The sequence below is a fragment of the Brachyistius frenatus genome, unplaced genomic scaffold (genome assembly GCF_029030835.1).
Source record: "Brachyistius frenatus isolate BFR_SWC_R1_liver_20210118 unplaced genomic scaffold, ASM2903083v1 Contig_233, whole genome shotgun sequence".
NCBI lineage: Eukaryota > Metazoa > Chordata > Actinopteri > Embiotocidae > Brachyistius > Brachyistius frenatus.
This window is the reverse complement of record NW_027210832.1, coordinates 101671-113760: the sequence shown is the minus strand read 5'-3', so window position 1 is coordinate 113760 and position 12090 is coordinate 101671. Positions and strand designations below refer to the sequence as shown.

Here is a 12090-nt window from a genome sequence, read left to right as displayed (position 1 = left end):
TTTCTTCTCCGCTCTTTTCCTCTCTACTCTCTAGTTCCTCCTCCTTTATCTCCCTGCCTCCCCTTGTCTCCTCGCTCCCATTGCGCCGCTGAGAAGAAAGAAACAAAAAGGGAAAATATTATCCCTGCCAGAACAGTTGCTCTTGGTTAGTATTAAGTCGAGGCCTCGTGGGGGGTTCCAGCACCGCAGTTCTTTGGTTGTAGATGTCTGCTGGGTCTCCACAAATATAAAGACATGCAGATTAGGGAGGAAAATTAAAGCTGGGGGTTCGTCAGGCAGGGGGTTATCTGCTCGGAGGGTTTCTGTCTGGGATCTGGCTGCATGTAAAGCTTCACACAGACAATTGGGGTCAAATTAAAGGAGACTTACAATCCTGCTTTTTTTTGTCATTGAGACCCAATGACACTACATCTTGATGGAATTAAACTGAATAAGATTATCAATGAATTTTTTTCGACAGGCAGCACTGAATCTTGTTTACACCTTTTGTAACAAGCAGAAAGTAGCACTGCAAAATCTCTTGAAATACAGGACATACAAATTTGACTGTACCTGTCATATGCCAAGCCTTCATTTCAAAAGCTGAGAAAATTCATTTTCTCAGTCCATTAAGTCTCTTCGTAAACACTGAGACACAGCACTACAAATAAGCACAGAGATTTGGCCTTTGAAAATAATTTAGCTTGGATTTGTGAATTAGTAATTATCCTGACATTCAATGAAAACGTTCAAGGTAAATTGTGCCCAATATGCACGATGTTGTGTGTGGCTAGAGGCGTACAGCACATATGCTTCTCTCTGTTCGAAGGGGAGGGAGTGATTGACTGCTCTGAAATTATCCGTGGCATCGCATCCCACAGCCCACATTCCACAGCTATGTCTGTAATTTAGGCAAAAAGGTCTCCCATTTTTCTTGTGACTGGGCAGACGGCTGGTGAGGGGGTTGGGCTGTGTTGGGGGGAGGGTTGCATCTGGGATGTAAACCAAAGTATTTAAAGCAGAAAAGGTTAAACCAATTTTCTTGTCTGCATTGTTTTCCAAAGTGAGTCCCACGTCAGCGACATCAGACGGACGGTCAGTGCAGTAGGTTTGTTCCCACTGACAGGCCAGTTCACTCTGCGCCCGCAACGTCAACTGGATCTGATTATTGCCTACCAGATCCAGATAATGTCTGCCATTGATCAGGCCATTTATCTTGAACTCCTACGGCCGCAGCCTGCTTTCAGAGACCATGGGGAGATAAGTAGATAGAGATAAGCAGATAACATAGTCTTTACAGGCTTTTAACAACCGGAAGAAATAGTTTTCCGCTGCTGATGTGATGTGAGTTTCATATCTCTTGGCTCAGGAAGCTTTATTATGAGACAAAGGATCTGCTTTTAGAGGTATCATCATCGGATCTGATACACCCTTTCATCCCTGCGTCTGTCAATCTCCGTTAATGTTCCCAGAATACCAGTTACATCCTGTGTGATAAGCACTGGTTGATAGGTTGAGAGGAGAGAGTTGCAAAGTAGAGATTCATTTTTGGCATTGTTATTTACAAGTTTGACATTGAAAAGCAATTCTGTGGAAATACAGATAAAAGTTCAAAAGTCCTCTAATATCCCCTTCTCACTGTCAGGATGTTTGATTGATGCATTTTAACAGACGACTGTCAGCTTTTCCCACTTTTGCAATGCTGTGGTGTCCCAGTTTGTGTTATAGTTTGTAATGCTGTGTGTGTGTGTGTGTGTGTGTGTGTGTGTGTGTGTGTGTGTGTGTGTGTGTGTGTGTGTGTGTGTGTGTGTGTGTGTGTGTGTGTGTGTGTGTGTGTGTGTGTGTGTGTGTGTGTGTGTATGTGTTTGCTTGCATGCCCAGCCGTGTGTCATCCCCACATTATTACTAGCAATGAGTGACAGATTAATTTATGTCTGGCTATGTGTCTGAGGAATTGGGAAGAAAGGGCCTGTCAGGACTGCTTGTCAGGAGGGGTAGAGATTAGAGCCAGTTGTCATTGACAAACCAGTGCAGGCTCTAGGAGATAAGGTCGGATGTAATGACTGTAAAAAATACAATATATATATGTATGTGGAAGAATAAAATTAATAGAAGAAATAAAATCCTTACTCCCCCTCAAAGAGGAGAAGAGGAGCTGCTGGCAGGTCCAAGTGTGTGGGTTTGTACGTGTGTAACTCGAAATATTTCACAGCTCTCAAATGTGCTCTGCATTTGGACGTCTCTGATCTTTAAACAACAAGGAGGGTGGGATTTAATCCGACTCCATCCTTTAACAAGGATTTATTTTAAAAACACGTGCAGTACGTGTTTCAATCATATCGGTAATCCCAATAGTCAGATCATTGTGCGTAAATAGTCACTGACACACAATGAAACATGGTCCTCTAAGCTGCGTTACACTGGCAGTGTGTTCATTCATCAGTATCATTATTATGATGTTTACATTATGTTTAATCACATATTAAAATCCCCTCAAGAAACTTGTTGACTATTGCCCCCAGACCATGATAGGTTATAACCAGGTGTTTAAGGTGTGAAGTCAAAGAATGTGTCTGCTCTCCTTTTATCTTTCCAGCTTTTATTCTCTGTGTTCAGTATCTGATCATCTTTAAAGCTGTAAATTACAGGCTTTACTTGTAGCCACACCAGTCATCAGACCATCAGTCAGTCCAGGCTGAAGTCTTGTTCAATACAATGACAATTGAATTTAGGTTCACATATTCATGTCCCCCTCAGGATGACTTATAATAACTTATCTTTTCATTTTAACATTTTAATTTGCCCGATACTTCGGTTTATGAACAAATACCTGCAGGCTAATTAAATTCCAATTATCCTCCGCTGTATTTTTTCGCCAATTAGCAAGTATTAACATGCTATTTCACTAAGATGGTAAAAATAATACATTTTATAGCTGCGAAGCATCAGCATGGTAAAGTTGTTATTGTGAGCATGTTAGCACACTGACATTAACATTTAGCTCCAAGAACTGCGAGCTTAAAGCTAAACGTTGAAAGAGCTAGAAATAGAAACAAAGTTGTTCGTGCAAAGTGTTTTCTAATTTGAAGGCAAACGTATTACAGCTGTTCCACACAATCCAAGGTGGGGATGATGTTGGAGGTTCAAGGCAGACGCACTGAGACACTTCTTGCAACAGTCATCTTGAACTAAGTGCACTTGATGTGTGCTTTTTCTGCTGGCAAGTGAAAATGTGTGTTGCGAATAAGTTGCGTATTTGCACCACAAGTGCAGCCTCAGTGTGGTATTTTTTGACTCATATTATCATATTTATCCTGGATCGCTTTGTCTGGTTCAAGAGTTACCGTATCTCATTCTGACAGAGATGTCACTGAGGTGAAACGGTTTCTGAAGTACCTGCCCAACCTGAAATGATGCTGTTCACCGCCGATGATGACTCTGTTCATTATCAGTTTGAATATTTGAGATTTTTGGGGGGGCCCTGCAAAGCAAAGACAGAGTTTGGAGTCAATAGGCAAACGCAATAAGAGCTTTTAACATATTACATTGCCACCACTCATGTTACACTTATCAGTAGTATTTTAAACGAGGGTAGATTTGGCATAATGGCAGGAAGGCAAACCGGTGGCGTGTGATTGTAATCTAGGAGAGTTCCTGTAAAATTAAACCGTGGTTGTGGTTGGAGAGACAAACATGCTTCTGGCTTCTTTGAAGTGGAGAATCAGCGTCCAAAAAACGGAATAAAAGATGACAAAATGTCAGTGTGAAGCTGATGGTCTATAGATAGAACTTGCATGCCCAGACAGCAATTACTGAGATACATAGCACACACCCAGACATTGTGTTTGATCTTAGTGCTTCATTCTCTTGCACAGACGATGTTTTTCCATGTGAAACTGTGCCGGGTTCTCACTTTAATATGTGTGCTCATCTCTGTCAGCATTTCATTTGAATTGAAAATAATGTGCAGTGTGAGATCCGGACGCCGATTGCTTGGTGGTGTGGCTGTAATCACAGACTTGTGGTCGCTCTCAAATCTGATAATGACCATTTAAAATGGAGAACAGTAGCCCGTTCATTGCTGCTGCTGCTGCTGCTGCTGCTGCTGCTGCTGCTGCCATTTTCTGTTGGTTACAGCATATAAATACATATCTTGAAGCCAGTCATGTTGTGCTTTTGAAGCCAAACCACAATATGCTCTTGATGTTTCATCACAATCACCACTTCAAACACAGGAATCCATATGATCTAATTACATGAACCCACAGTTAGTACATTTGCAACTATTTTTAGACATGATTTATTGCATCTCTGTTCCACTCATACATGAAGTGTGCAGCTAAATCATTTCACTGGCATTATCAAAGATGTTTTCCCAGTCTATCAGCAACAGCAAGCTCGAGGTTAATTATTTCATTAGCTGCTCAGTGCGAACTGCATACATCTGTGAAACACACAAGGATGCTTAGCAGGAGCCTCTAACTTGATGAACACATGGTTTGGTCTTTCTCTCAGGCCCTTTGTGACCGAACCTTTATCCTCCAGCTGAACCAAGTGGCTGGACTTTACTTGGCCACCTGAGGCCAATCCCTCCCACTGCCTGATGATACTCCACATTCTTTGTTCTGTGTGTCATTGGCGTGTCCACAAACAGCCATGGGAATTTATACGGATAAATTATTTCCTGCTAAATGTGGAATTTTCTGTTTAACCAGATTGGGTATCTGACTGCAGTTTGGAGAAAAGTCTTGTTGTGTTGACTCTTTGAGGATTTGTTTTGCCATTGCGAATCTCAGGCTACTGTATATCCCATTTCCCATGACTTCATGTTTGTATGGTCGATCCCAGCCAGCCAACGGCCCCTCGGCCTCTCTGTTACCGAGGGACGGATTAGCATCTCAGCTATGAGCTAAGTCTGTTTTCTGCTCTGTGGTTGCTTGGGCTGAGCTGGCAGGGAAAGACTTCTGCAATGTGACTCTATTGTACATCCATTGACCTCCCAGCCAGCGGGTTAATGCTCATTAGACAAGCTATTGGATTCAAGGGTTTGCACTATTAAGAGGATTTTACAGCAATGTCCAGCAGCATTTGCCCAATGTGAGGGATTGCGGCAGGGAAGGATGAGCGCTGTTGCTTCCCAAGTAAATATTATTTTCAGATATGCGGTGTGAATCTTAGCAGTATGGTGTCCCACCTTAAATCTGCAGATCCCTTATAAATGCACACTTTGCGGCATCACCACTGGGAAACAACTAGAAGGTGGCTGCTCGCAGCAAGACGATAAGATGTTTTGTTATTAAGCCGGGCAGGCAAGCTAAGAAACAATATCTCTCCAGGGTTTGTTGAAGATATAATTATAAAAAGCAAGCCATGAGTTCTGCCTGCGGTGTCAGGGGTGGAAGCTAGTTAGGATATCGGTCTGGTCAGGGTGAGTCACAGAAAGCTCAAAGCTCAAATTGAAGGCCGAATGACCCGAAGAGTTTTTTTTTATATTACCAGTTGACCTCCCTTCAGGCCAGTGGAGTGGGAGTGGATTCAACAGGAAGACAGCGCCTGTGGGCTGCCAGGAGGTGCATGCTGCTCATAAAGGAGCGTTTTGTTTTTCCTCCCCTCACGGTAGCAGCACCCTACTGGGGAATTCATTAGCGGCTGACATCATCTCACTCGGTACAGAGTGAAAGAAAGGATATCTTTCTGCCCTAGCTCTCCCCTCCCGCTATCCTTTCTCTTCTTCCCTCCTGTTTTCTCTCTCGCTCGCTGCTGCCTCCTTATCTATCTGGTGCGCTGCCGTCTCTCCTTTTGCGCGCCATTTACGCAAAAGGTAAACGCGACGACTTGCGCCTCTGCAATCGGGCTCCAAGCTTTTCGGAAGCCCAGAAACACGAGTGTGTTTATCTTCTGAAGGAGCGCTACTGAGGTTGAATCCAAGTCCGCCTGGAAATCAGGAAGTGGGAGGACCCGACCGTGAAGGCAGTGGCAGCACACAAGCAGTCAGTCGCTGGATGAATGGGAGTTTGTCTGGTGCTTGGGAGCGGATGGGGATAGGCTCGCGTGAACCCACGATCGGGATCCGTCAGAGAGCGCGGCAGACAGGCTTTGCAGCTGAACACAAAGTGACAGTGGGCTTATACCTTGTGAATTTTAGCTCACTGCTTGTGTGATTTGTCCTCGTCTCTGTCTCTACAGAGGAAACTGGCCGTGCGCTTTATTGGATTGGTTTGCTCCATCGGACGCAGCCCCGCTCCGCGCACCGACACAGAAACCCTCCCGGATCCTGTTTGTTACCTCTCACGGATATTTCCGACAGGAGGGTATACGTGAAAAAACATATTGCGTCCCGAGCGAGGAAAGAAAGGTGGATCAAGGGATTTTTTTTTTTTTTTTTTTTTTTTCTCGTCGCCTCGGTGCTGTTACAGAAGCTCTCCGTGGCGAGACACATGGTTCCCTTTGTCCAAAAGGCGCAGTAGCTTTGTGAACGGCTTTGGATTTCTTGGAAAGGCTTCTTCTTTCTCCGCATGGCTGTCCTCAATTTAAAAGGAGTAGACTTCGCCGCCTCTTGTGTGGATTATATTATTTGAAAAGCAGAATGTGAAACGGGGCCATATTTACCAGACCGAGAAAGTAATATCCTGACTTATTTGCCTTCTTGCTAACCTTGCCACATCAAAGGTATGCGCGCTGGCTCGGAGCCTTTAATGATCTGCGATTTTATTTGTCATTGTGTGTTATTGTGTGCAAAATGTTCTGAGTAGAATTTTTATATTAGTAACTATTTTCCTGCACCTATTTTGCTGTCATTTATTCTTCAGCTTTCATTGTTTACATTCTGTCCGTGTTGCATTAGTGAATAAACGCCTCAATCATAACAAGGTTTTATATTTAGCAATAAAACAACATTCATTTTCTTTTTCCACTGTTTGCCATTCTTATTTAGAATTCGTTATTAAATCGCTGTGCTTCGTCTGCAGCCTAAATAACAGCCATACGTCGACATAAAAGACAGGAGTGCGCATCCAACCAAGCTGTCAGTGAACGCACATTTTTAATAATCCTGTCATTAAGGTCATTATAATAAAAGATAACTCTGCTGTCAAAGTGCAATGTTTTAACATGACTTGTGGGGCAGAATTTGGCATTAAATAAATCCGACTAGAATAAATCCACAAAGCCAGTTATTAGAAATTAATTTTATTCAGAGAAAGCTGTCAGTCACTGCCCATATGAGGTATAACGAGTGTTGCTCCGTTTCTTTCCTGTCTTCTCAACGTGTAGTTATTTGGTAATATAATAATATTTCACCTTATTGTCGTGGTTGAAATACAATTGATGTGTGACTTTTTTCAGCAATATGAGGCGTTCGTTAACTAATTCAGGTTTAAATCCCATCACTGCACATTTTCATTCGAGCACGCTGCTGTCGGAGCTCCGCCAGGGAGGCTGCGAGAGTCGTGGGGCTCTTCTGTCACGCAGCAACAGTGCCATCAAGTGGCCTGAATATGAAGAACCAGTTGTTTTGTTCCAGTCTGATTTTCATGATTGGTTTTAATCATGATGCTGAGGTTGTCCAGAAATTGCTGACAGAATCTGTCCATTATAGGTTGTGAACAGCGCATATATCTTCATCTAATATGGTTACAATTGGTCAGTTATGTGTCCGTAAAATTGAAAGCACTGCTCAATAACAAATTGTCTGAAATATTTGTTAAAGTTGTGTTCAATTACATTGAATGGGTAAAGACTTTCTTTATAATATTTTGTGAGTGTAAGTGTAATAATTATTTACCATCGCAAAGCATGTTGTCCTCTCTTTGAGCAGAAGAATGGCTTCAAATTATCTCCAGAAGTATGATGTAATACAATTTGGGGGAAAATAATATTTCATTCAGATGCTGTGTTAAATTTTCTATTTTGCTCATTCTATTCTCCTCTTTCGCAGGTATCCGATGCCAACTCAGAGAAATTCTTCAGCACAGCCGCAGTCAAAGGTACAGACATTTGTGTTTTCTACCATGAAATGTTACTATGATAATAGCAGGTGTACCGTCATTCTGCTAATTTCAACATGTTGAAATTTGCTTGCACTGTCCCAGTGAAGTCATCATCATATTGATGTATGGTTGTTTAAAATAATGCATCACACCCTGATCCAGTTTATCCAAGTTGTACAGGTATGAAATACTGCTCAGTGCTTTTTCGACACCAAGACATGAAATGAGAATTTCCCTCTCAGACAGTACTCACCAGAGGAAATCATTAAAATGCGTCATGTAGGTCTTTGTGTTTACAATGAAGCGGTGTGCGGTTTGGGGATCCTTTGTTGGAAATGTGCTGAGATGCACCAGGATTTGTAGTGGAGCCAGAGCAGGAGGAGGATGGTGTACTAATGCAGCAGCGAATGAAGTGAGGGCAGGAAGGGCATCTGTTTATGGTCCTCAGTGTGCCAACACCACATGTGACCTCATTATCAAGTCACTAATTTGCTGTTAAAAGCAGCCCCATTTTCTCTGGCTCAGGGATAATGGAGGTGCCCTGCGTGAATGGACATTCCTCTGTAATGGGGGGAGTTACCATGCAGGGCGGGAGGGAGGCTCGGAGACGAGGGTTATGACCCCTTCAGGGCTGTGGTAGAAATGGGGCAGATTGCTGATGATAGGTCCTTGTACAACCACCCCCCACCTCCAGTCCTTGTTTCCCTGCACTTTCCTCTATGCAGACCTCCATAGACATTTCCCACATTCTGGCCTTTGATTCCTTCCAGGGCTTGATTTGTGGCGTCTATTGGGGGGCTCAATGGCCATGCTTGACAGAGAGGTTTCCTTTTGAACGTGCTTCTCTGTGGACTATTTGGTTCCCTTGAAAGGATTAAAGTCTCCTTTGTGCTGCCTAAATCAACAGAGGGCCACCCTCTCTCCCAGTCTATGAAAGGACCTAACTGGGGAAACAGTACACAAAATATGCTTTCTCTCTGCTGCACGTTATTCCACTCTCTTGGCCCTTATTTCCATTTAAATATCCCCTCTTTTCTTCTCTTTTTACCATCTCCCTTCCCTTCTCCTCTTCTGCCTTATGCTAATGCCGGCCACTATTGCAAAAGGCGAGTAAAAGAATCCAGGTGCAGGGAGAGCAAAGACCACTGGTATTTTTATGGAGGGCGGTGTTGAGATTAAAAGAGTCGGGTGGGTTTTTGTTGGAGGGGATTACCAGCACTCTAATGCAACCAAACCTCGGGACAAGCAGCAGCTCCAACACAAATAGCCAGAGAGGGCTCGTTTGTGGGATGATGAGTGTCAATATTTGCCCAGAGGCAGGTGCAAAAAGTCTCCATTTATTTAACAGTTTGTGCGCTTTCTTGTTGGTACACATAAAAATAATAAAAAATCTCATGAGGCTTTAGTGTTCAGCACAGGGCTGAGAAAGTCATGACAGACCTCGATAGCAAAAACAGCCCGCAGACAAAGGCACGACTTGTTTATCATATAATGAAGGAGCACTTAATACTGTTATCCTGCCTGTTATTCACAAACCTGACTCTGCAGAGCCACTTTGATAGTTTTAATAAATATCTATATACTTTATATAGTATATTTTATATAATCTCAATCCAAGAAAATATCAAGTGAAGATGTGATTTTGCCAAATTTGAAATGCAGTAAAATAGCTTTTGGTTAATGTATTATATTGAGAGCTGATTGTAATTCAGCTGCTGATGTGCAGCTTTGGTAATGACTGACTTTTGGCTTTTTCTCCTCTGCTGCAAGACTAGAAATGAGCCCAGGGCAACTTCAGGTCTCTTTGAAGTCTTAGTGCTGGTCCCTCATCTTTTAATCTTACAGCCTTCTCACCTACTCGATAATTACACTGTATTTTTTATGTTCCCTCAAAAGTCATAGGTTTTTTTGTTTTTCTCGCCCAAGGCCTACACTGCATTTTATAAAGAAAATCCAACTGATGAGAATACAGCTTTTGTGTTTTCAGACGCTGATTTGTTTTCTTTTCCCTTCGAGTCGGCTTCACCTCGGGGCCGCTGGTGTCAGCTGTGCGCAGTTGTCTAACATGGAGCTTAAACCCACCATCACTCTTTGCTTGCCTCTCTGTTTTTCTCCCTCCATCCTGCTCACTCCGAGTTCGCTTTGCCCGGGAATGGATTTCATTAACTAAGAGTCATTAAATGTTATCTCTAATTACCGCGGTTGTCGATGCACCTGCAGGTGTCAGCGAGCTAACCTGATTCATTTGCTCTGCAAGAGAGTCAGCAGCAGTCAGAGAGCCGGGGCGTAGTCTATTGGCCGCCAGTGAAATAAACAACTTTTCTGAAGTCTAAGCTGCTTCCAAGGTGCCGTGGGTGGAAATCAGTAACCAAGCCCTATTAAGGCTGTGACTGCTGTCTGGGGAGTGGATTGAAGTGCTGGCTTGCACAGATACTGATGATGACAAACCAGCGCAGCATGTCACCACAAAGGTCTGCAGACAGATCTATCAAATGATTAAAGCTGTGTCCCAGGGCAATGATATCTTGTCACCCAGTTACATTCCCATCTTTTATGATATTGTCAATCCACAAGCCGTCAGAGCGTCTCAGCAAAGTCAGTCACTGGAGAGCACAGCCTAAGCTCACTGCGTATTGTTTGCCGAGTGTAGCCCAGCAGCAAGATTAAGATAATGCCGGATGACATTTAAGAAGGTCCGCAGTGCCATTCATCAAGAGTGGGCCAGACAATTTTCTCATCAATGAACTGTGGAGTCTGTGTGCCTGTTTAGATGAAATCTATTTAGAACAAAAAACTAAATGGAAAACAAAAGAATAAGCAGTCACGCAATGATTTATGTGTTCACCTTTTACCTGTGTACGATCCATTTAAATCATCGTCACAATTAGAAATTACTTCATCATGTGGGTTTTCAGTTCCGTGTGTCGCAAAGAAGCACTTTACATTTTTTAAGAATTCATCTGGTAGATATATTGGAGAAAGTAGTCCCTCATGAGACATCTCCTGCAGCTGTGTCTGCGATGTGAGACCGAGTTCAGAGCGGGGGTGAATTGAAGTGCACAGTGTAGTGATTCTCAGTTTCCCCCCCCTCAGCACAATGCTGATTTCACTATGCTTTACTGGAGTTAATGTGAAAATGAAGCGGTGCTACACTGAGACCCGGGGCTGACGCCGGCGTGAAGAGCGCCGCTAGTGAAGTGTGTCAGGCTTGAGTACGTCTGTCACTAGGGGAGAGAATAATGTGCGATGTGGAAGGTGTAATTTGCAGCGCTGATGGCATTGTTTAAAAAAAAATAGTAGAAAGAGAGAAGCGGAGGTGAACTTTTGTGGCAGATATCAGAGCTGAAGAGCTCCCTGGATTGTCATAGAGAGCTCTGCTGGCAGCAAAATTGCCTGTGAGCGTATTACTGCTGTGTGGGAGGCAGCTGAGGGCTTGTTTTTCTCTCTCTGCCTCATTCTCTCTCTGTTTCCTGAGAGGAGGACTGGTGATAGAGCTGTGTGTACTTCCAGGCTGTGGGCCGCCACCTGCTGTAATCTCAAGTGATATAGAGAGCAACAATCACGCCACAAATCACCCAGGCAGCTCCCTAACTCGTTCAGTCGACTGGAAAGAGAAGGTTGGCCTTTCACAGCACCAGTGTTGGTTTACTGCCCCAGGCTCCCAGCACTGCACTCGTGTTGACCTCTGCCGTCTGTGTGGGTTTGTGTGTCAAGAAATCAGGGCTGCCTGTGGAACTTGACCTGATGCGCAGTGGAAAGATGACCTGACTACCATTGGCCTTTTGTGCGTTCTGAGAAACGGCTGCAGTCAAGGACGGTCTCCTTTCCCTGCCGAGGGGCTGAGAGGTCACAAGGAGGTCGCTGTCCCCGCCCTGCTCATACAACTCCTGGAATAAAGCATTGTTGTTGTTTTGGCTCAAACGCAAGCTTAATTTGAATCAAAATTCTCCTTTGATATTTAATAACCGTGCATGTTTTGAGAAATAAGACATGGATCTGAAGGATTTGACTGAATGATACATAACTGAAACAGATTCCAGGCATTTCCCTGGTGTCTTTGCTTCTGTTGGTTACACGTTCCCCGCTAGGAGCATTTAATGTATCTCTAAGGGGTAAAGGAAGC

The 12090-nt window shown here is 43.6% G+C and overlaps 1 protein-coding gene across 1 annotated transcript in view; it reads left to right on the top strand.

Annotated features, from left to right (window-relative positions):
* The window catches only part of auts2a (activator of transcription and developmental regulator AUTS2 a), a 302247-nt gene that overhangs the window by 262447 nt on the left and 27710 nt on the right, over positions 1–12090 (top strand). The window contains 1 exon segment of the mRNA XM_069720115.1: positions 7916–7964. Within this exon segment, the coding sequence (XP_069576216.1) occupies positions 7916–7964 (49 nt within the window).